This window comes from Panthera pardus, unplaced genomic scaffold, assembly GCF_024362965.1.
Source record: "Panthera pardus isolate Hobbes unplaced genomic scaffold, ASM2436296v1 HiC_scaffold_13, whole genome shotgun sequence".
Lineage (NCBI taxonomy): Eukaryota > Metazoa > Chordata > Mammalia > Carnivora > Felidae > Panthera > Panthera pardus.
The window spans coordinates 145,018,569-145,043,191 of NW_026526688.1; the positions used below are offsets into that span (position 1 = coordinate 145,018,569).

The window sequence follows — 24,623 nt, forward strand, 5'->3', positions numbered from 1 at the left end:
GCAATACTCTCTGACTTTCCCATCTCGTATAACACACACTTGGTAGTAAGTAGTGCCAAACCATTTCCAAAAGACGCTTACTTTAAAATAAAACAGACGAGGGGCGCCTGGGTGGCTCAGTAGGTTGGGCGGCCGACTTTGGCTCAGGTCATGATTTCACGGTCCGTGAGTTTGAGCCCCGCGTCGGGCTCTGTGCTGATAGCTCAGAGCCTGGAGACTGTTTCAGATTCTGTGTCTCCCTCTCTCTGGCCCTCCCCCATTCATGCTCTGTCTCTCTCTGTCTCAAAAATAAATAAACGTTAAAAAAATTAAAAAAATAAAATAAAATAAAACAGATAAACATAGGTGAAGAAAAAAAAGAGAGGGAGGCAAACCATAGAGACTCTTAACTACAGGGAACAAAATGAGGGCAGCTGGAGGGGAGGTGGGTAGGGGATGGGTTAGATGGATGGTGGGTATAAAGGAGGGCACTCACGATGAACACTGAGTGCCAGAAGCAAGTGACAATTTACTAAATCCTACTCCTGAAACTAATATTGCACTGTATATTAACCCACTGGAATTTAAATAAAAACTTGAGACATTACTTTTTTTTAAATTTTTTTCAATCTTTATTTATTTTTGAGAGAGAGAGAGGGGGTGCGAGCGGAGGAGGAACAGAGAGAGAGGGAGACACAGAATCTGAAGCAGGCTCCAGGCTCTGAGCTGACAGCACAAAGCCCGATGTGGAGCTCGAACTCATGGATTGTGAGATCATGACCTGAGCTCAAGTTGGACGCTTAACCGACCTGAGCTGCTCAGGTGTCCCAAAAGAACCTCGCTTTAACATGTAATCTGGAGAATATAAATTCCGTGAGAGCAGGAACTTTATATTGTGCATGGCTATATCCCCAGTACCTTGAAGATATGTTGAATGAGAAATGGGTGTTGAGTAAATCCACGAATGTCTCAGTGGACGTATTATTGCTGGATCTGGATTGTTGTAGGTTAATAATATGTTTGATGCCACCTCAAGTGGCAGCTTTTGTTCCCATTAAGGCAACTTTAAGGAATTACTCCTGTAATGTAATTGTAACACTAGAGATTTATAAGTACAGAGGATGATCATACATGTGACCCGTGGTAGGACTAAGAAGGAGAAAACCTGCTGTGGGATGGAGATACAAAAGGAATACAGGGCAAGAAGCTTACCTTACAGAGGCATACAAGGCAGGAGGGAACAACCAAGTGAAAGTACAAGGTAGTACAGAAGCAAGAACAAAATGAACAAGGCAGGTAAGACCTTCTATGGGAGTTTCGAGAAGATTGGGATAAGCATGAGTGCCTTCGAGTTGATTCATACGATATTGGGGTGAAGAACAGACTTGACCAGAAGAGAGTGGAGGTCAGAAAAGCAGTGAGGAGCAGGATGGTAACTGCAATGCGAAGTTAGGTGCTTCTGGATTAGTACCAAAGTGAGACTGGAGAGAAAAGGCAAATAATGAGCATACACACAAACACACACACATACTGTCTTCTGCCAGGGACCATACTCAGCAAGCTACATACATTAGCTCATGTGAGGTGATTATTTCACATAATCTTCATAACAACTTTATAAGATAGGCATTATTATCTGTTTTTCAGATGATAAAATCAAGTCTCAGAGAGGTGAAGGGATTTGCCTAAGATCATAATTGTTTTATGCAACAGAACTAGGATTCATACCTAAGTCAGCCTGACTCCAAATTGAAATCGTTTTAAGAAAGATTGGGCATAATCTACGAAGAGCACGGAGAGAAAAGGTAACCCTCAGGTTTCAAAGGTGACATACTAGGCATACACAAGAGATCTATGGTAAAAGAAGGGAAAATGTAGATTAAAAGCTGCTTTAAAAGCACTCCAAGGTTTTAGTTCCACATCTAATATTTCTTAGAAAATGGTACTATATAATTCTAGACCCCCGTTTGTCCTCATATTTTGACTACGGGGTTGGAAGTTTGAGGAATAATTCTGACCAGATAGAGTCCCAAATTATAGACTCCCTTTTGTTGTAGGAGGGATTTCCTGTCAAGTAGAGATGTTTTGAAAAATGCAAAGTAAGCCTCCAGCTGCTTGGGGCACAATTCACAATTGTTTACAGTGTCATACTTCCCTACTTCAACAATGTTGAGCTACTTTTGAGTACAAAAGACCTTTTGCAATTTTTCTTCTTTGCCTTTGATCCGCTATTTCTCACCTGGAAAGAGCCCCTTCTTCTCCCTCTGCCCCCTCTCCACCTTATATACGCACACTTAGGTGAAATTCATTCATCTTTTCAGACTCATCTCAAAAGGGTTCTAGAACTGGCACCTTCGCTCTTGCTTATTTAAAAACTCTTAGAGTCATAATTGATTCTTCTCTTTCTTTTATATCTAATCATTCAGCCAATCATTCCGACCCTTCCTTTAAATTATATCTACCATCTAACCACCTGTTAACACTTTCATCCATTACCACGCTGGTCCACACCCCATCTTGGATAATTTCTTTCTTGGATAATTACAATAGCATCTATTATTTATTCTATTTATATCCCAGCCTCTCTAAGGTCTACTTGATATTCAGTAGCCTTGCTACTTTACTTTACTTTACTTTACTTTACTTTACTTTACTTTACTTTACTTTACTTTACTGTAAAATCCAAATTCCTTTCCATGGCCTCTAAGGACCTACATGATATGGCATCCCTGCTGCTACCTCTTGGACTTTATTCCCCCCGATTCTTCCCCTTATTTACTCTGTTCCAGTTACAATGGTCTTATGGCAGCTCATGAAAGCCATTAGGCATGCTGATCCTCTAAATCTTCACACTTTCTGCTCTGCATGGGGGGATATTCCTCTCCCATAAATCCACAGCTCCCTCCCTCACTTTGTTCAGGTTGGCAGCGAGTCTTCCCTGAACACCCTCTTTAGCGACCTTACTCTATTAATGCTCTAGCCTCCCTTATCTGGTTTTATTTTTGTAACACCAAACACTGCTTAATATATTACATGGATGTGTATGCATTTGTTTATTATCTGTCTTCTCCATCCTGATGTAAGCTACCTGCGGGTTAGGACTTTGCCTATTTAGATTATCGTTGCATCTCAAATGCCTGTCACAATGCCTGACACATAATATCCCTTCAACCCCTACTGCATCCCAGCCTCAGCCCTGCTCTGGCTTCCAGGAATTCCTGAGAGGGCCATGGGTGGCTCCTTCCCTTCTCACTGTGCTCGTCAGTGCTATTTGCAAAGGGCTCTTGTGAGGGGCCAGAGAAGCCCCTCAGACTGTACAGTGCTGGGAATCACGGGACAAGAACAAAAAATCATTGGCAGGAAATGAGCTCAGCTGTTGGGACCCCTGCAAGGCTAGGGTGTACCATTCTTGATGTAGTTTAAGAAAAGAGCAGGTTGTAAGATGGACAGATGAACCAGCCCAAGATCTGGGCCTTCTCCTTTTCCTTAATGTCCAGGGCAAGTCAGGTTAGGAGCTCCCTTTCCCTCCCTCCCTAGGACCATCCTCTCCCCATCCACACATTTCTCCCAAAGTTTGAGCACGGACTCTCATGAAAATTGTTCCCTCCAGTAGTTCAATGAGCTGGTGTTGGTCCTGTGTCATCCCTCTACTGCCTACAGGGTGGGATAATCTAGCTCCAGGAGGACACTTGGCCACACTGCTCTCCCAGCCTATCCATGGGAGGGTGCACACAGAACGCCATGGGAGGCTCCAAACCTCCCAACGCCACTGGGAGGGGAAGGACCTACCCATGCCCTAGTCCCCACTGTGTCCCAGCCTGAACTTAAGATCCCCCGCACTGTCGTTTTTTTTTTTTTTAATTTTTAAAATTGAGATATCATTTATATAAAACATTGTGTAAGTTTAAAACGTACAACAGATTAATTCGATACATTTATATACTGCAATATGATTACCATCATAGCTTTATTTAATACCTGTATCACACCACATAATTATCATTTCTTTTTTGTGGGAAAATACTTGAGATCTAGTATTGTAGCAATTCTGAAGTATATAATATAGTATTGTTGACTAGATTCACTATGATGTGCGTGAGTTCCAGAACTTATTCATTTTCTAGTTGCAAGTTTGTACCCTTTAACAGCATCTTCCCAGCTTCCCCCCACCCCCGCCCCCAGCCCCTGGTAACTACCATTCTACTCTGTTTCTACAAATTTGGCTTTTTCAGATTCCACGTATAAGTAATACCACACAGCATTTGTCTTTGTCTGACTTATCTCAATAAGCATAATGCCCTCAAGGTCCATCCATGTCGTCACAAATGGCAGGATTTCCCTCTTGCTCATGGCTGAAAATATTCAATTGAATATATATATATGCCACATCTTCTTTACCCTTTCATCTACTGATTGACACTTTTGTTTCCATATCTTGGCAATAGTGAATAATGCTGCAACAAACATGATTACATAGATCTCTTTTTGATATCTTGTTCTCATTTCCTTTGGATACCCAGAAGTGGGATTGCTGGATCATAAAATCAACATGCAGAGGGGCACCTGGGTGGTTCAGTTGGTTAAGCCTCTGACTTCGGCTCAGGTTATGATCTCATGGTTCATGAGTTCAAGCCCTACATTGGGCTCTCTGCTGTCAGCACAGAGCCTGCTTCAGATCCTCCGTCTCTCTGTTTCTTTGCTCCTCCCCCCCTTGTGCACGTGCATGCTCTCTCTCTCTCTCTCTCTCAAAAATAAAAATAAAACATTAAAAACAATTAAAAGAAATAAAATCAACATAAAGAAATTGGTGTTATTTCTATACACTAACAGTGAAATATATGAAAAATAAATAAAGAAAACGATCCCATTTGCAACAGCATCAAAAGCAATAAAATACTTAGGAATAAATTTAACTCAGGAAATGAAGAATCTTTACAATGGAAATTACATGACTTTGAAGAAGAAAATTGAAGAGGACACACGCAAAAAATGGAAAGATATCCCATGTTCATGGACTGGGAGAATTAATAGTGTTAAATTATCCATATTACCCAAAGCCATTTATAGATTCAGTGGCATTTGTCACAGAAATGGAAAAAAAAATGTATGAGACCACTAAAGACATTGAATAGTCAATAGCAATACTGAGAAAAAAGAACAAAGCTAGAAGCATCACACTTCCTGATTTCAAACTATACCAGAAAGCTAGAGTAATTAAGACATTATGGTACTGGCATAAAAACAGACACATAGAACCAATGGAACCAAGTAGAAAGCATAGAAATAAACCCCTGAATGCAATGTCAACTATTATTTGACAAGGGAGCCAAGAACACTTAGTGGGGAAAGGATACTTTGTTCAGTAAATAGTGTTGGGAGAACTAACTATATGTAGAAAAATGAAATTGAACCCATATCCAATACTACTTATAAAAATTAAGTCCAAATTAATGAACTTAAATATAAAACCCAACACTATAAAATTTCTAGAAGAAAACATAGGGGAAAAGTTCCTTGATATTGGTCTTAGGAATGATTTTTTTGGATATGACACCAAAAGCAAAGAAAACAAAAGCAAAAATCAACAAGCAGGACTACTTCAAGCAAAAAAGGCATCTGCACAGCAAAAGAAACAATCAACAAAATGAGAAGGCAATGTACAGAATAGGAGAAAATATTTGCAAATCATATATCACATAAGGGGTTATTACCCCCAAATACCTTATCAAAAATACTTGAGGAATTTAAACAACTCATTACAAAAAACAAACGATCCGATTAAAAAATGGACGGAGGACATAAAAAGACATTTTTCCAAAGAACACATCCAAATGACCAACCAGTACATGGAAAGATGCTCAACATCACTAGTTATCAGCGAAAATACCTGGCTGGGCATACATACAAAAACTTTAGTACTCGAACCAGGAGACATGCAGAGTCTATGTGGGCCCTGAGCCCAGGAACAGCAGATGGGACTTTCTAATAGGCTTTCCCCTAGTTCCTGCAGGTTTCACTAGAGCTTACTTAAAGTACCACTGCCCTCACTACTGGAGTCTCTCTGGGGTATGCCTGGCCAAGGCCCTTGGTCTCTAGCTGAGCCCCACAGCAGCAGCAGTAGCTCCATTTCTTAGGGCTGGGGACCCTGGGTCCACTGCAGATTCCCACCGTGAGGCGTTCAGCCCTACCTCTCGTTCAAATGACCCAATTTAGTCAAGGCTGGCCTGCCTCTGCTATTACCCTATCTATCTGGAATCAGTATCACCCACTCTGACCTACCCTGGGACACTTTGGGAACCCTTGCTCAAGAAGCAGGTCACCTGGGGCCAGTTTGTGCCACAGCAAGACGAGCAGGGGCAGAAGGAAGCTCAGGGACCACCTAGCTGGCTCCCTTCCCAGCAGACCCTAAGTAGACCTCATGCTCTCCTGCCATGTCTCACTTTGTGGGTTTCTCTTTCTTTTCTGGTCATAGCAGGTGGTAACTTGCATGTCTTTCCTATTCAGGATGAGCTGCAGATGGTGGCTGAGTCAAGGCAGGCATCTAGATCTTCTCCCCTAGCTATGTTTCCAAGTCGTGAACATATTGTATGACATACATTTCAGTAAAAAAGTATGACTCAAAGAATTTGAAGGGCTATACTGAAAACATCAGTCATGACCAGGAGATCAAAAGTAAGGTCAGTAAAGAGACATGAAAATGGAAACCACAAAGGGACCTGATACAATTTTCAATATTGCATGAAGTTGTCAAAAAGTGTCTTGTCTTTACCGATGATTGAATAATAAAAATGAGTTTAATTAGAACTGAAGACATTTTGGTGAGATTGTACTATCTACACTTTGCAACAAAACAAAACAAAACAAAACAACAACAAATATATATATATTTCGAGGGCGCAGGCAAGCAGGGGAGGGGCAGGAGAGGGAGAGAGAGAGTCTTAAGTAGGCTCCACACTTAGTGTATATATTTTATATACAGAGTTCAGAGTTAATATTGTAAGATCTGACCCAAGACACGACTTCACTGACATTAGGCATCCACTGACCCCACAGGAAAGAGTTAATACGTGGATCATGTTTTGAAACTGACTAAAAAAGCAATGAGGTATTCACAACTAAAAGAATTCAGGGTAGACTGAATTGTATGTAGATGCTGGATGAGGAAATCTCTCTGTGTCTTTGTCTCTGTCTCTGTCTCTCTTTTGTCAAGAGATTAGTCTTCAAGTTCTTATGCACAGAATGGATCATTATTCATCCAAGTATGACTTCCCAACTAGAGCCTATGGATTCCACATCCTTTTTGCTCCCACATAGAGTAGCCATGTGGCTATATTCAGGTCAATAGGATGCTCACAGGAGTGATGCATACAACTTTTAGTTCAATTTTCTTAAAGGTAAAGTCACATGCCCTCGTCTCTCTTTTACCTTTCAATGGAAGAAAACATGGATGAGCAGGCAATTCAATTTCAACTGTGTGGATAAGAAGAGGGTTCAGGTGGAACAGTGTTATGGGCTGAATTATGACTCCCCCAAATTCATATGTTGAAGTCCTAACCATCAGTCCTTCAGAATGTCACCATATTTGGAGATAGGGTCTTTACAGAGGTAATTAAGAGGAGACCATTAGAGTGGACCTTAATCCAAGATGACTAGTGTCCTCACAGGAAGAGAAAATTTGAACACAGACATGTACAGAGGAAAGACAAAGTGAAGACAGGGAGAAGTTGGCCATCTACAAGTCAAGGAGAGAGAAGCCGCAGATGAAATAACCCTGGGGACACTTTGATCTCTGACTTCTAGCCTCCAGATTTGTGAGAAATAAATTTCTGTTTAAGCCATGCAGTGTTTGGAACTTACTTATGGCAGTTTTATCAAACGAACACAAACAGCAAGATGGATGAAAACAGTCTCCCTGAATGAAGAAGGGCTGTCTAACTCCATAGACTTTTGTAGAAGACAGCTAAGCTATCTTGGAGTTCAGGTATTTTGTCATTCCTTTGTTACGGCAGCCTCATCTATCATCTGGTATAATACTGAGAGAGGGGAAAAATAGAAACAACTGATCATTTAACAAAGAGACAGAGTGAGGCAAATTATGATATATTCACTAAACATAACCAGGAACCAGGACTTCTGCGTGGAAAATGGCTGATAAAAATCTAAGGGTATAAGACATATTCCTCAAGCAATGTAAAATATGCAGACGCAAAACATCTGGAAGCAACTATAGTTTAAAAAAAATTGCTTGTGTTAGAGTAGGCCCTCTTTTCCATATAATGTGGCTTCTTTACTCTTATAATTTAAATTGGTTTCATCAACACTGTAATGTACCTTTAGACTTAGCTCTGTAATTTCTATGTAGTCCTGTACCTGCAGGGCAGCAGAGAGGATCACTCTTGGACATCAGCCCCACCTATTCGGACTCTGAGAAAAAAGCCTACATGTTGTTCCTGCCTCTCTCCTTCCTTTTTCAGCAGTTCTTTCCAGCATCATTCTATTCCCTGTTTTGGTACAGACCAGTGAGTGGAGAGGTGTGGTCAGGAATGGAAGACAGGGAGGAGAGATGGTAAAGAACAAGGAGCAGACAATCCAGTCCCTTTCATTCCATTGCAATCCCTGAAGAATTCATCATAAAACTGATGCAAAGCTATTAAAAGCTTCAAAAGATTACAGAAACATCTGTGTGGTAGCTAGGAGGTGCAAATGGGGCCTGAGAACTCGCCAATGTGAACCAGGTTAGCCTGAATTAACAGCACGGGAAGTCATTAATTAGATTGTTCAGTTCACCAAATCCATTCAGAGAACTGCTGTCATAAAAGCAGCATAATTATGAGCTTGTCCAAGACTACAGACTACTTTCCAGTCAGAAGAAGCAATTTACAACTCATACCACATAAGCTCTCGTTTCCATCTTATGAGGATACAGTCTTATTTGTTAGAAATGTATGAAGTTTCTCTCAAAGCTACTAATGGAAAATGACCAGGAGAAGGTAGATAGGTTCCACTGTTGTTATTATTTTTTTAATCTGTATAGGAAATCTAAATTTTTCAGATAAATTACTTGTTGCATGATTGTTAGTTATTACAAACAATTCTTAGACATACAAAATAATTTTTATCACAGATGCTTTTTAAAATACTGCTCTTCTTTTACTGCCTTAAATTAGAAGGGAGAGGCATATTCAGGTAATGGAAGGGGAATGGTGGTACCTGTCAGAGGCTGGAAGCAATGAGGTACCATCTTGAATTCTATGATTGAGGATCAATTCAAACCAAAATAGCATTTCAATTCAGTAATAACTTTAAGGCCCCATTAACTCCTCAAGGGACCCAGAGAGGAATGGTGTTGAAGAAAGGTCCTAACTTGGATCTATTATCAAGAAAAGCACCAGTGTGGATTTCCTAGGAAAGGTGCTAAGCCAAGCATACCTGCAACCCTCAACAACATACCTGGGTAGTAATCCTGAGACACTATAATCAAACACAATTGAACAGTCACATAGTAGAGGCGATCATGGCATTGGATCTGAATTTGAACTCTATGACCACTAATTTCCCTAGACATAGAGATAAATATGGGCAGTGCTCACTTTTCACAGTAGCAGAAAAAAAAAACATACAAATGACTGTGCAAGCTGAAACAGCGCAGAGCAGTTTTAATAATCATTGGAGGACATTACATTTGTTCAGTAACCTTTAAAAATGTTGGTGAAAACATTAAAAATTCTCTCTCTATGGTTTATAAATGTATAGGGAATTGAAAACAGTAAAAAATTTATTTAGTATGCCATAATTTATTTAAAACACTAGAAAAATTGAGTATTAAATCCTTTTATTTATTTGTAAAAACTTATCAAGAGTAGTTTGAACAGTTTTTGTGTTCTTCTGGTCACATACCATGCAGTATACGGTGAGCATCTTTCCTATGCCTTGGTGAATTTCAGATTCCTTTCCAAATTTGGATCAGCTTCTAACATTTTGTATTTGCATGTTAATGCCATTAAATATATCTGAGAGTTCTTTTATTTATTTTATTTATTTATTTTAAATGTTTAATTATTTTTGAGAGAGAGACAGAGCACGAGCAGGAGAAGGGCAGAGAGAGAAAGAATCTGAAGCAGGCTCCAGGCTCTGAACTGTCAGCACAGAGCCAGACGTGGGGCTTGAACCCACAAACTGTGAGATCATGACTAGAGCCAAGGTCAGACACTTAACCGACGGAGCCATCCAGGCACCGCTCTGAGAGTTCTTTTTATGTGAAGTTTTATGCCAGTGTCACTTCCTCTGGGACACTGTTGTCCTTTTAGCAGCAACTACTTTTCTCATTTACATGGAGAACTTCACCTTTGCTAAGTTCCTCTGGCTCCATATCCAGAATCTTTCAGCATTATCACTTTTTATATCTTTGCTGGCAATTCCCTCTGTTTGTGATCTACTTTTATAAAATGTCATGTGGTTTATTAGTGGGAAAAAAGGAGTCAATAGAACTACACACTTCACTGAACTGAGTAAGATGTCCCATGAACAATCACCAACAGACTTAGAAGAAGTGATGTCATTGGCCGCAGATCACTGTGCATATTTGTTATTTGCATAATGATTTCTACATTGAAGAGCTGGCAGAAAAGTGTGCACTTAATGCAGTTACAGGTAATATAGCAAACTAACTGAAATTCAAACCACTCTGTTGCAGGATTGGTGTTATTTAACTAAACTATGGTAACTGATATCTGTGCATATCAGAACCACATAGAGTGAGGGCTGACATACACTGATACTCTTGTCTAGACACTTTTAAAACTTGCTATTGTATATATCCTAGGGGGAACATAAAAGAAATAACTTCATGTCTTAAAAAGAAGTATTGGGGCACCTGGGTGGCTCAGTCAGTTAAGCATCTGACTCTTGGTTTCAGCTTGGGTCATGATCTCATGATTCGTGGGATTGAGCCTCTCTGACAGCACAGAGCTTGCTTGGGGTTCTCTCTCCTTTCCTGTCTCTGTCTCTCTCTCTCTCTCTCTGTCTCTCTCTCTCTCACAAACACACACACGCACACACAAAATAAACTTAAAAAAAAGAAAAATGAAAGTATTAACATAGTTAAATACAGAATAGTGAAGACAAAGCAGGGTAGAAATTCCAAATGCCTGGCTATGAACACACAGTGTCCCATTATGTGTCATCTCTGGGCAAAGATGCCCAGGCTTTGTGTGCCTCTGTAAAATGGGGGATAATAACAATACTTTATACGGCTATCTTATAGGGCTATCATAAGAATTAAATGAATAATTTAGGGGTATAAAAGGCTGAGAATGGTAACCACCACTCAAACGCCAACTACTATTATCACTAAATAAAGAATAATTCCAAATGGCCTGAGAAGAGGGTTTCCCCATGTAAGAAATCCTTTCCTACCTTCCTTACTCTCCGCATAATTTTCTACTAGATTTGCCTGCCTCTTCTCTAAGAATATTGGCAATTTTGTGACCAAAGTGGAAGGGAGTTGTTGGAGGAATGGTGGAGGGAGGGACAATTATTTCCCTCTAGGCCACCAGCTCAGGAAGGGCCATTTGACTCTATTCTGGGCTCAGGAGAAGGAGAATGAAGAAAGAAGGAAGCAGAGAACAGAGCAGAGAAAAAAGTGAGAACAGGAAACCCTAGAAGATGAAGGAAGATGTAGTCTGGAGACAACTGTATTTACACCAAAACCAAAACCTGATATTAGCAACAAAAAGAAATATTTAGGATGATTTATGTCTCCTTCCATCAAGAACTATAGTAAAGGGTGATGCAAGCTTCATGCTGTATCTGATACAAAATAGCACTCAGAGGAGAGGTGCCTGATTCAAAACTGAGGCCAAAACATCTCATAATAAAGATTACACGTAGGCATCCATATTTTCTTAGAAAGAAAATAGATACGACTCCTGGTTTCACAAATCACTGAATTTGCAAATATTTATATATTTCTAATATTTCTCAAATGGGGTCCATGAATGAAATTTTTCTTTAAAAATCATTCCCACCAACGGCCACCCTGTTTCCTTTATTCGAGAGCTGAAAATGTCTGCAAGGACAATTTACTTTAACATTTGACTTTACCTACACCCATTTGTTTATCTTGGCTATACAGTGAGAGGGAAATGTTCACCGATACTCACAAAGCAGCCACACTTTCCCTCTGGCAACCTGCAGCCACGGCTGCCTACAAGTTTTATGGCATAACCCAAGTTGGAGTTCCTCCCTTGCAGCCGAGGGATCATCCCTCACCTCAGGTTAAGTCCCGATGAAGAACCTGAAGAGCAACATGTCAAAACCTATCACTTGCATGTTCTTCCGGGTGGCTGAGTCACGGCCTCACTGGCAAGGTCTTCTTTACCAAGTCCAGGTCTTCCTTAGGGCCCTGGTTCTGTGATCCAGGGGGTGAGCAAGGGTAATATATCAATAAGATGGGCGTGGCCTTATGACAGAAGCAGAAAAGCCTGACCTACCCAAAGTTTCTGTGTTTCTACATAACCGTTTGGTAGCACTCAGCTGGATGTCCAAGATGCAGCACACACAAGGGCTGCAAGGAGCCACTCCTGTCACTGCTACCATTTAACCGATAACACCACTGACGGCCAGGGAGGCTGCAAAGTTCCTGGGTTACGATGCTAGGTCTAAAACACCTCTCTGTCTCCCAGCCCAATGCACTTGCCTGTTTATCTTACGTCTTTGTTTCTCTTTGTCATTTCCCTTTTTTATTTCATTACATACCTAGATATGCATAACTGCAGTTCAGTTTAATAGATTGTGCCAAATGGAATGGTATGCGATCTGAAGTGCATATTCGTGTGTGACTAAGCATACGCGCACACCCCCAAAAGCTCATTTTTAGTGTTTTTATAATACCCCACAAGCAAAAAGCATTCTTAGCTAAACATAAGAATGCGTGGAAATGCTTTGAGACCAATGAACAATTATACGAGAGAAGGGTCTCAAAAGATGTGTTGCACTGCTGGGTAAGTTTGCTCTACGAGCAGAGTCAAGGTTGCAAACTGCAAACATCTCTGCTTTTCTTGCCTCGAGCTGGCTATCACGTTCTGTCTGTGCCATCTGGGTGCACCAGAAGCGTACGGTGATTTTGCAATAAACACGTGGTAACTGTAATGTCACCAAGAAGCAGAATGACAGTGCAAAAATAAAGAAAAAATGAGGTCAGGTGTTAAAACAAAATGTATCCTTACCCTTTGAAGTTGAGAAATTCACATAAATTATTGATATCTGATATTACTGATTGAACATGACAAGTGAAATAAAGAAATGAGGTCACTTCCTGAGGAGTTCAGCACGTACATGTAACACGCACCTGTACACAGACAGCCGTGGTTACCCGCAGAGATCCCCCTGCTGACTGGAAGCTCCATCATTGGCAGGGACCTTGCGAACGACCGCCTACGAGAGCAGTGTGCTGTCGGTACTTTGCTCTTATTCGCCATTCTGTCCCCAGAATGTATTGCCGCACATGTGTCCCCAGGTTTTCCTTCCTTTCTTTTTTTTTTTTTTTTTTTTAGCACCAGGTTCAGATTGCCTACGTGATACAACCTGCAATCTCACAAACATGGGACCAATACCCTAGAACACTTGGCTGCCTGCATGTTAGGTTTCATTCAATACCATGCTAGGACTTCGGTAAATCATTGCCTGATGACCAGATTCCAAGAGGAAATGTACAATTGGAATTATTTTAAAAATCACATCATCCAGGGGTGCCTGGGTGGCTCAGTCGGTTAAGCGTCTGACTTCGGCTCAGGTCATGATCACATGGTCCGTGAGTTGGAGCCCTGAGTTGGGCTTGTGCTGACAGCTGAGAGCCTGGAACCTGCTTGGATTCTGTGTCTCCCTCTCTCTCTGCGCCTCCCCCACTCACACTCTGTCTCTCTCAAAAATAAACATTAAAATTTTTTTAAAAAAATCATGTCATCTATTATTCCTTTTAGTTTGTCTATAAAGACACACCTATGGCTGATAAAGTTCTTGACATGGCCCTGCTTTTTTGGCGAAATGATTAATCTAATATATATGTATATATTAGATTTCTAATATGAAAATACCTCCATTTACTAAATTTATATCTTATTGGACGACTAAGGATTCCTAGATTATACTGAAAATCTGAATGCATCCAAGTATCTGACAAAGATATGTAAGTAAAATTGGATTAGGGGTCAGGTATCTAAAACTATCTGTGTAGGGGCTCAGTAGATAAGGCATTGAGTTACAACTGTTTTTTATTACTACATATTTGCTGCCTTATCCCCTTCAATGGCCATAGAAATGTTATCCTAGTTCCTCTTCCTCATCCTCTTTAAAATACAAGTGAGGAATGTTGACTTGAATTATCCAGGTAACTCTCCAGATCTGAAATATAGTTAGGATTAGCAAACACACCCCAAGGCTTTAAGAGTGAATGGCTGAAATTGTGGAAAAAGCCTAAATGTCCATCAACTGATGAATGGATAAAGAAATTGTGGTTTATATACACAATGGAGTACTACGTGACAATGAGAAAGAATGAAATATGGCCCTTTGTAGCAACGTGGATGGAACTGGAGAGTGTGATGCTAAGTGAAATAAGCCATACAGAGAAAGACAGATGCCATATGTTTTCACTCTTATGTGGATCCTGAGAAACTTAACAGAAACCCATGGGGGAGGGGAAGGAAAAAAAAGAAAAAAAAAGAGGTTAGAGTGGGAGAGAGCCAAAGCATAAGAGACTCTGAAAAACTGAGAACAAACTGAGGGCTGATGGGGGGTGGGAGGGAGGGGAGGGTAGGTGATGGGCATTGAAGAGGGCATCTTTTGGGGTGAGCACTGGGTGTTGTATGGAAACTAATTTGACAATAAATTTCATATAATAAAAAAATAAAAAATAAATAAAATGTGCCTCAAAAAACAAAAAAGAGTGAATGGCTGAATATATAGCATGGATAGCAAAGTATAGAGACACTCCAAAAAAAGTAAAAATAATGCCTGGTACAGAAGGCCAGCTGCATTCTTTCACTAAAAACCTGCAAAACCTATACTATAAGGAACTTAATTTTTTTTTAATGTTTATTTATTTTTGAGAGAGAGACAGAGCATGAGTGGGTGAGGGACAGAGAGAGAGGGAGCACAGCATCTGAAGTGGGCTCCAGGTTCCAAGCTATCAGCACAGAAGCCAACACGGGGCTCAAACTTGCGAACTGAACCGGGAGATGGTGACCTGAGCAGAAGTCTGATGCTTAACCGAATGAGCCACCCAAGTGCCCCTAATATAAAACTAAATATTAATGGTGTAATTGTATTTTCCTCCCAAGAAGTGAGAGAAGGAAAGAAGGAAGAAGGGAAGAAAGACAGGCAGGGAGGATAAGAAGGAGGGAGGGAAGGAGGGAGGGAAAAAGGGAGGGAAGGAGGGAGAAAGGTAGGAAGGTAGGAAGGAAGGAAGGTAGGAAGGTAGGAAGGAAGGCAGGAAGGCAGGAAGGCAGGAAGGCAGGAAGGAAGGCAGGAAGGAAGGCAGGAAGGAAGGCAGGAAGGAAGGCAGGAAGGAAGGAAGGAAGGAAGGAAGGAAGGAAGGAAGGAAGGAAGGAAGGAAATATGGAAGTGACTAAACTTTTGCCCAGAGGAAAGAGGTGTAATGATTATCAACTTAATAATGCTTGCATCAAATACAAAGTTTCTCTTTCTACCATAAAAACATGCAAAGGAGAATCTTTCATTTTCTTCACTTATCAAAAGAGATAGTTTATTACCTTCAAAGTCCACATCTCCAACCAGTTTTGTCTTTCCTGTCACTGGGTCATGGACATAGTTGATACCCACATCAATTACAGCAGCACCTTCTTTAACCATATCAGATGTGATCAACTTAGGAATACCTGAAAGCAAAACACAGTTGTAAAACACTCTGGAAAATATTTAAACTTTGTCCTTGAGCATACCAAAGGTTTATACAGCTAATGTTTTGTTGTCATGGCTTTAAAAAAATATACAACATACACTGTTTCTAGGAAGAGACCAACGGCACTTGATCATTTCCAATGAAGCAAAAGAATAAAGGCAGCACATGGGGGCTTCTGTGCTTAAAATCCTACCTGGATTTACCCTTTCACCTCAGAGATTGCTATCAGATTTCTCCAGATGGATATCCACTGGAGTCGCATCCTTGTATATTTCACATACTATAAATAGCATAGGGACATCATGGCTATGAAACAGGCTCCTGTTGAGGTTGGGTGGAAAGAAAACTACTTGGAAATTGGAGGTAGAGACAAAGAAGGGTGAGGTGGGGTGGGGGTGGGTTGGATAAAAAGAAAAAAATGAAGTGAAAATAATTTAAATGCTCAGGGTGGTGGTAAACTTTAAAGTGCCACACACATAGTGGTATCTTATCAACTCCAAACATGAAGTGTTATTTTGAGCTTTCTTCTTATTTTGTCTTTGCTTCTTTGATTCATTATGTCTGTATATGACTTGGAAAGGTATAAGATATACTAAACTCTACTATTTCTCCATTGCAGTGGGAAAGATCGCTCTACAGAGATCTTACATCACCATGCATTTTCTATAATTATTTTCAAACTTTATTTCAAGTACAACAGTACCAGCTAACAATGGTTAATGTTCCAGTTATTTTTGTTAATAATTAAAAACCATTCCTAAGCTTAGCGACTTAAAATATTTTATTATTACATTTCGTGGTTCTATGGGATGACTGAGCTCAGCTGGATGGATCTTCACTGGAGTCTTTCACATAGTTGGACTCAGACAGTGGCTGAGGCTGGAGTCACCTCAAAATGTGACTAGGCTGGTTGTCCAAGATGGCTCACTCACATGGCTATCGTTGTTGCTCATAGTTGGCGGAGCTCAGTTGGGGCTGTCAACTGGGGCATACAGGCATGGACTCTCCTGTGGCTTGGGCTTCCCACAGCCTAGCGTCTGGCTTCCAAGAGTAAGTGCTCCAAGAGACAGGAAGCAGAAGTTGCCGGTCACTTAAGCCTAGAACCTGGGAGCTGGCACAATATCATTTCTGTCATATTCTATCAGTCAAGCAGTGACAGAATCTAGTTAGATTTAAGAGGACAGACAGAAACTCCATTTCTCAGTGGGAGGAAAATCAAAGGTTTTGTGGCCATCTTTAGTCTATCACAATGCTTCTGGTGGACACCGTGTCTAGCAGGTGATTTACCCCTTTTCACATTCTACATCCTTTGCATGAAAAGGACTCAATGTTGTGTTGTCAGAGGCTTTCTTCTACCTAAATTATCCACTTATGCATTCCAGATGGCATATGATTTTTAGTACAATTAAGATTTTAATGGCTATAAAGAAACAGTCAGTGCTAAAATAGATGTAGCTACCTGATACATTCCTTAGTCACATAATAATATAACCAGTGAGGCATCAATGTTTGAAATATGTTTTTTTTCTCATGCTTTCCTACCCTAGCCCATAGAACTTCTTTTTATCAGTTCTAGCATAGATATTGAGTATTGTTCTAAAGATAGTAATAAAATCCCATTTTTTTCTTGGAATCCAATAGAAAAAGAAAACCTAGCCTTTTGGCTCCCTGAGCAGTGCCATGGCAATCTGAAGAACAAGCACCTTAAGAAAGGCAGCACAAAGGGAGCCAAGAAGAAAATGATTGATCCATTTTATAAGAAAGATGGGTATGATGTGAAAGCGCCAGCTGTGTTCAATATAAAAAATATTGGAAAAACACTAGTTATAAGAACTCAAAGAACCAAAATAGGATCTGATGGCCTCAATGGTCATGTTTTTGAAGTGAGCCTTGAAGTGAGCCTTGCTGGTCTGCAGAATGATGAAACTGGATTTAGAAAATTCAATCTAATTACTGAGGATTTTAGGGCCCAAACTGCCTGACTAATTTCCATAGCATAGATCTTACCCGTGACAAAATGTATTCCATGGTAAAAAAAAAAAAAAAAAAAAAAAAAAAAAAAAAAAAGGCACACCATGATTGAAACGCATGTTGATGTCAAGATTACTGATGGTTATTTGCTTCATCTACTTTGTGTTGGTTTTACTAAAAACTGAGACAATCAGATTCAGAAGACCTCTTATGCTCAGCACCAACAGGTCCACCCAATTCAGAAAAAGATGACGGAGATCATGACCCGAGAGGTGCAGACAAATGACTTGAAAGAAATGGCCAATAAATTGATTGCAGATAGCATCAGAAAAGACATAGCATCAGAAAAGCCTTATCAGTCTATTTATCCACTCCATGATATCTTTGTCAGAAAAGTCAAAGTGCTGAAGAAGCTCAAGTTTGAATTGGGAAAGCTCATGGAGCTTCATGGGGAAGGTAGTGGTTCTGGCAAAGCTAGTGAGGACGAGACCAGTGCTATATTGAACGAGCTGATGGATATGAGTCTTAAACAGTCCAAGAATCTGTTCAAAATTCAGACATTTAATGGTGACAAAAAGTCTTATGTGTGATGTTTAATTATCGATCATTCTTTTTAAATAATCTAAGCTTGGTGAATCCGATGTTCCGATGTGAACTTCCCTGAGTTGTTGTTTGGAGTTTATCCATTGGCTCTTAGTTACTAAAGAGCTCTGAAAGGGTAGTGATCTATTTTAAGCTGTAGTGATCCAGATGCAAGTTTTATAGATGGTTAATAAAATCTTTTCTTTTTTTTGAAAAGCCGTAAGTTGATTATAGATAGCTGCAGAAAATATTTTTAAGATGAAAATGTTGATGAAATAGTTACTAAAATCCAGCTTTTGAGAAAGATCCAGATTTCTCTCTCGGTTGTAATAGTTCATTACATTTGCTCTGAGAATATCAGACTGGCAATAACAAATGCACAATTTTCAAAATAGACGTAAATGCGAGCTTGATTTTAATTGTTAGGAAAATTAAAAAATAGAAAAACCTTAAATATGTGTTTATTTTTTTCTGATGATGACATCACATATGTCCACTGTAGAAAATCTAGAAAAAATCTAAAAGTTTAAGATAAAAATAAAAATCACTATAATCATGCCATTCAAAGATAATAAGTATATTTTTATTGTATTTCTTTCTAGGATTTCAAAATACTTATATATAATATATATATATATATATAATGTATATATATAATATAATATCATATAAAATATGATACGTATAACTTTGCTTATATTGTGACTATAAATCCTACCATTTTGCCATTAAAGTTAAATTATGAACATTTTTCCATTTTATCAATTATTTGAAATTTAAAACCTACATGAAATAATTTATCACATGGATTATCACAATAAGTTATGCAGTCCTGAACTCTAATATTTTGCTATCATAATTAAATGTGGTGATGACCACTTATGTCCAGAAAACTACAGATCGTTTCTTAGTTGCAGCATCAAATTTGACAAAGTGTTTCACTGAACCCTTATTTACACGATGGAAAACTGTGGGTTGGATGAAAGCTCCAATTGGTACAATCCTGGATAGTTAAATAACGTATTCCAAAACTATTGGTCAATGCATCTGTAGGAAGGTCTGCAGAGGTCTTCCATGAAAAGTATTTGTCAGTACCATTTTCCAAATTTTTAATAAAGAACTTGGAAGAACACACTGGCACTGTTATGGTTATTTTATCTTTGTTTTCCTCCAGGTCTATTTTCTGCCTTTCTCTGCTCTCATCTATGCCAGCGGCAGGGCTAATCCTTAAAGAGGTCTTGTGTGCTACCTATATCTCCTGGAACCTTGTGACAGCCTTGAGGACAAGCTCAAGCTAGCCTACTGGAGGATATAAATCCTGTGGAGGGAAGCTGAGTCATTTCAGCTGAGGCCATCCTACACGAGTCAGACTCTAGCTAACCACCAGCTGAAGGCAGATGCTTGAGCAAGCCCAGTCAAGATCAGAAGAAACAAGCCACGGTCACTGTCACTGACCAGCTGAACCCAAATTCATGGGAAATAAAAAAAAAAAAGTGATTCTTTAAGGTGATTGAGTTAGGTTTGTTTTTGTTTTTCTTAACACAGCAATAGCTGCATAGCCCTATATTTGTAAATGAACAAAATTGGATAGAATAGCTAATAGGTAGCCCACTTTGGAATGATGGACTATACAAGTTGCAAGAAAAATTTAAAAGGGGATAAATGTATAATTCTGACCAGGTGCTTTACTTGACTAAAAGCTCATTAAAAACTATTAGGCTACTCTAAGACAAACAGTGTCCAGATATAAGGATATAATGTTTTCCTCTATATTTTTAGCAGACTCTCTGGAGTCATTGGTTACATCCAGGGGCTGGTCTAGAGAAGGATAATTAGAATGTATCTAGAACTCATGCCATATGGAGCAAGTGCTATCGAACTAGTTGGTTTAATTGCTTACTACCAGTCTGCAACAGGGTAAAAAAGCTTCTGCACAATGTAAAACAACTATATCACTAAACACATTGTTTGATTCAGGTAGCTTTATTTATTCATAGCAATGTTTTTTCAGTGAAGTATGTTGATTTATGTTCTGGTGCAGCGCCTTATCTTATTGTGGACCTAAGGCTCCCAGAGGTAAGAAAGAGTCATGGACTAACACTGGTCCACACACTGAATACCTCTGAAATGGAATGGTTGAATAAATTCAGGTTGCCTATCTCAGGAAAAACAAAAACAAAAACAACTGAAAACGAAAGCATAACCCAATAATCGTGGTCGTGTTGTCAATATGTTAAAGAGTAGATTTAGTCTACATGTTTGCAGAAAGAAAAATGAAAGAATGAGGGAACAAAGGAAATAGCTTTCAGCTCACTATAGAGAATATTTTAAGAATAAGAAAACACTACACAAAAAGAAACTGTATACTGCCCTTATTCCTCACTAGAAATATTTACTATAGGGTAAAGGAAGAATTAATTAATTAATTAATTAATTAATGTCTTCCATTTCTATGATTTAAACATTGTCTTTTTGTGTTATCAAATTAAATGTTCTTTTCTTTCTTCTCTCAACTAATTCATTTCTGATCCTTGCAGACTTCTAAAAAAAAATTTGTAATGTTTATTTATTTTTGAGAGAGAGAGAGAGAGAGAGAGAGAGAGAGAGAGAGAGAGAGAGTGCGGTGGAGGGGCAGGGAGGGAGACAAAGAACTCGAAGCATGCTCCAGACTCTGTGCTTCAGCCCAGAGCCCCATGCCAGGCTCGAATGAACTCATGAACTGCAAAATCATGACCTGAGTCAAAGTTGGCCACTTAACCGACTGAGCCACCCAAGCACCCCTGATCCTTGCACTCTTCTGACCCTATCATAGAAATAATACAGATTTTACTTAATGCTGGAATTATAACAAATGGACATTCAAAATCTGTTTTAGATATCTTAAATACTCTAAGTCATCCATCTACATTGTTGTCTTGTAGAGGAAAATGATTGGAAGTATAAAGTTGTTCATTAATTACATTTTTAAAGGCACTGAAAAGAAATTTCTTAGACATGATATATTTAGTTCTCCAAGTATACAAATGCAATATATTTACATTCTTACTGTTTGATAACAGTGAAATAGAATTAAAATCCATTTAAATATTTAGTAAATATTTAAATATCAATAGGTTTTTAATGCTATTAGTATGTGGAGTCAGATCGTTCTTTTTTTTTTTTTTTTTTACATTTTGTTAAATTTGCAAATGAACAGTGATTCAAGTAACTATTTCCTATGAGATTTATTTATTTACTTATTTCTTACATTTTGCCAAGATAATTCCATGGAAACCTATCTTTAAATCTTATATAATTTGAAGGCTCAAGCATTATATGTGAGAACCGAAACCACCCACACCCACATAGCTTACTGTATACATTAATATGACTTTACTATTCCACTGTTTTCATCAACATGACTTTATTATTCTAGAAAACCCTTGCTCAGAAAGGTAGAAGCTACAGATAATTTCACTGTCTCTGGAAGTTACTAAAAAACTCATTTAAATTATCATCAAGTTGTTTGACTTTTCCATGGGTAGTCTCAAATGGCTGTTTGTTCTCCAAGACTCTTGAAACCCCTTGCTTCAAAACCCTGTCCCTGTTGTACCCACCAATCCCTGTTATGCTCCTTACCCAATCCTGAGCAAGTCTCTGCATTAAAAAACTTGCTTTAAAACAAATTTTCAACCTCTAAGCATCTCAGCTTTGCTTCTATGCCACAAGACACTACTCAGATAAATAGGCTCTTGGGGTGGGGGTGGGGGCGGGAATCGCTGATTTGAGGAATTTGATGATTTCTGTGGCATAAATACTCCTCTATGGCATAAATATCCCTACCACGACTGACTTCAAGATAGCAAGTGACATCACTGAACACAGAGTTAGAAAGAGATGCTCAGAATCAACCTTCACAGGTTGGCTGATGGTAGAGAGCTCTGGTAAACACGGCTCCTAAAAGACTGCCAAGACAGTGTTTTCCCATGCTTCTGTAATCATAAGCTCAGATTTGTCTTATCAATGGGCTGTTTGGGTGTTCAGGGAGAGCCAGTATTCAACAACATTGCAGATCCATGAAGATTTCCTCTGTTACCACTCTTAACATTCAAGACCTCAACTCAGAAACCACAGGTGCCTCTGTGGCCCCTTGAGTCTCTTGCTACGATAGGAAACTGTTAGTCTCTCTAACTAGAATGATAAGGTAAGTCTAGTAATGAGTCTGAAATTTGGTTTATTTTATTAAAGCTCCCCAAATGCTGAATTTATTTCATTTTTTTAATGAATAAGGAACCCTTTTTAGGAATCCTTTGATTACCCAATCAGTTAAAAATCTTTTATCCTTAGTGGAAATTGGTCTTATTACTTGCAACACAATTTGTCTATATCTCTGTAATTTTTTGTTGTATGTCTATATGGGAGAGGTTCACAGGAGACGTGTGAGTAACCTGGACAAATCCATTCTTCAAACTGACCCTGAGGACTGAAAAATTCAAAATATGTCTTTTGAACTTTGGAAAATCCTATGGAAAAACGTTGCCTCAGGTCACTAAGCACAATTTTATGGGAACTTTCCTCAGTCTTGTTTCATCTGTGAAATCTCCTGAAACCTTTCTCTCTGGGGAGAATGGCCTATTGGTCAGGTTTGCAGCAGGAGATGGGCCAGCCATTAGACTTGGGGGGCTGAGGCATGAGGCATATAAGTCGTACTTTCAACTGGCCAGTCCCAGACTCTCCTGGATTTGCCTCAGTCTAAACCCACACCATCTTCCCCATTTGATGTACACTCCTGCTTCTTACACGTGTTTACACCATATCCCAAATTCTTTAAAACAGAAATTTTTTAACGTTTATTTATTATTGAGAAATAGAGAGAGACAGAGCATTAGCATGGGAGGGGCAGAGAGAAGGGGAGACACAGAACCTGAAGCAGGCTCCAGGCTCTGAGCTGTCAGCACAGAGCCCGACAGGGGGCTCGAACTCACAAACCATGAGATCATGACCTGAGCTGAAGTCAGACACTTAACCGACAGAGCCACCCAGGCACCCCAACCATATCCCAAATTCTTATACTTACCTTTCTAGATGGCATCATTTCACCAAGGATAATTTAGAATCATAATAGCCATTCTGAAGAACTTTTGAGGTGAATAAAAGTGTTCATTGGAGAGGTGTCTTAGAACATACAGGGAATACAATTCCACACATCCAGTGGTTTGCATTTTTTAATGTTTTGAGGAAGTATCCAAAGGTATTCAGATTCCAAAACTGTTCCCTTAAAAGATGTCTTCACCATGACAAACAAAATGGAAAAACCTAAAAATGGTCTCTCTTCTAGATTCCTTCAAATCTCAGCACAAACCTAATAGCCTTCATCCTATTATTCCTCTTTCCTCAGCTATTTCCCCCATTTTCTTCTGACTTATTCCTTTCACTCCTGGCTGGCCAGAAACCCCCAAAATGCAGTTGCCTTGCAAAGTTAAATCCCCCTCAGAACAGGGAAAACTGCTTTGTTTTAAGATCTAGTCTTATTCTGAGCTGAAAGTCAATGTTAAAGATTTTCCAAAACCTAGTCAGCTAACATTTGCAGAGGATTTAATAATAGTTTTAGGAACAAATAATTCAGTATTCCCAAATATATATCAAACAGTACATATATTCATATACAAAAGAAGTGGAGGGGCGCCTGGGTGGCTCAGTCGGTTAAGCATCCGACTTCAGCTCAGGTCATGATCTCGCGGTCCGTGAGTTCGAGCCCCGCGTCGGGCTCTGTGCTGACAGCTCAGAGCCTGGAGCCTGTTTCAGATTCTGTATCTCCCTCTCTCTCTGACCCTCCCCCGTTCATGCTCTGTCTCTCTCTGTCTCAAAAATAAATAAACGTTAAAAAAAATTAAAACAAAAAGAAGTGGATAGAAAGGTAGAATTCAAAACTCTAAATCGCATAAGAAATCAAAGGAAATTAGATAAATTGTATATATTTGACAAGGTCTTCTGGAAACTATCCCTAAAATTATTCCTGTGAACATAGACTGGATTCTTACCCAGTCTTATAAGTAAAGAAAGGATCTGTCCATTGGGGAATTCAGAGACAAGCTCTTTGTCTTTAGACAGAATTCAGAAGTAACTCCTGATGCAGATGTAGGGAGCTCTCTGTTAACTTTTTGTGAATAACCTTAAGCTTGAAATAGGAGAT

At 39.3% G+C, this 24,623-nt stretch overlaps 1 protein-coding gene and 1 pseudogene across 2 annotated transcripts in view; one reads left to right on the plus strand and one right to left on the minus strand.

The window, feature by feature from the left end:
• Positions 1 to 24,623, minus strand: part of MTHFD2L (methylenetetrahydrofolate dehydrogenase (NADP+ dependent) 2 like) — a 146,471-nt gene that overhangs the window by 13,363 nt on the left and 108,485 nt on the right. For both annotated transcript variants that reach the window (XM_019467561.2, XM_019467554.2), the window contains one exon: positions 15,750 to 15,875. In XM_019467561.2, coding sequence (XP_019323106.2) covers positions 15,750 to 15,875 — 126 coding nt within the window. The remainder of the gene's footprint in view (positions 1 to 15,749; positions 15,876 to 24,623) is intronic.
• LOC128776700 (40S ribosomal protein S3a-like) lies at positions 16,201 to 18,434 on the plus strand (annotated as a pseudogene).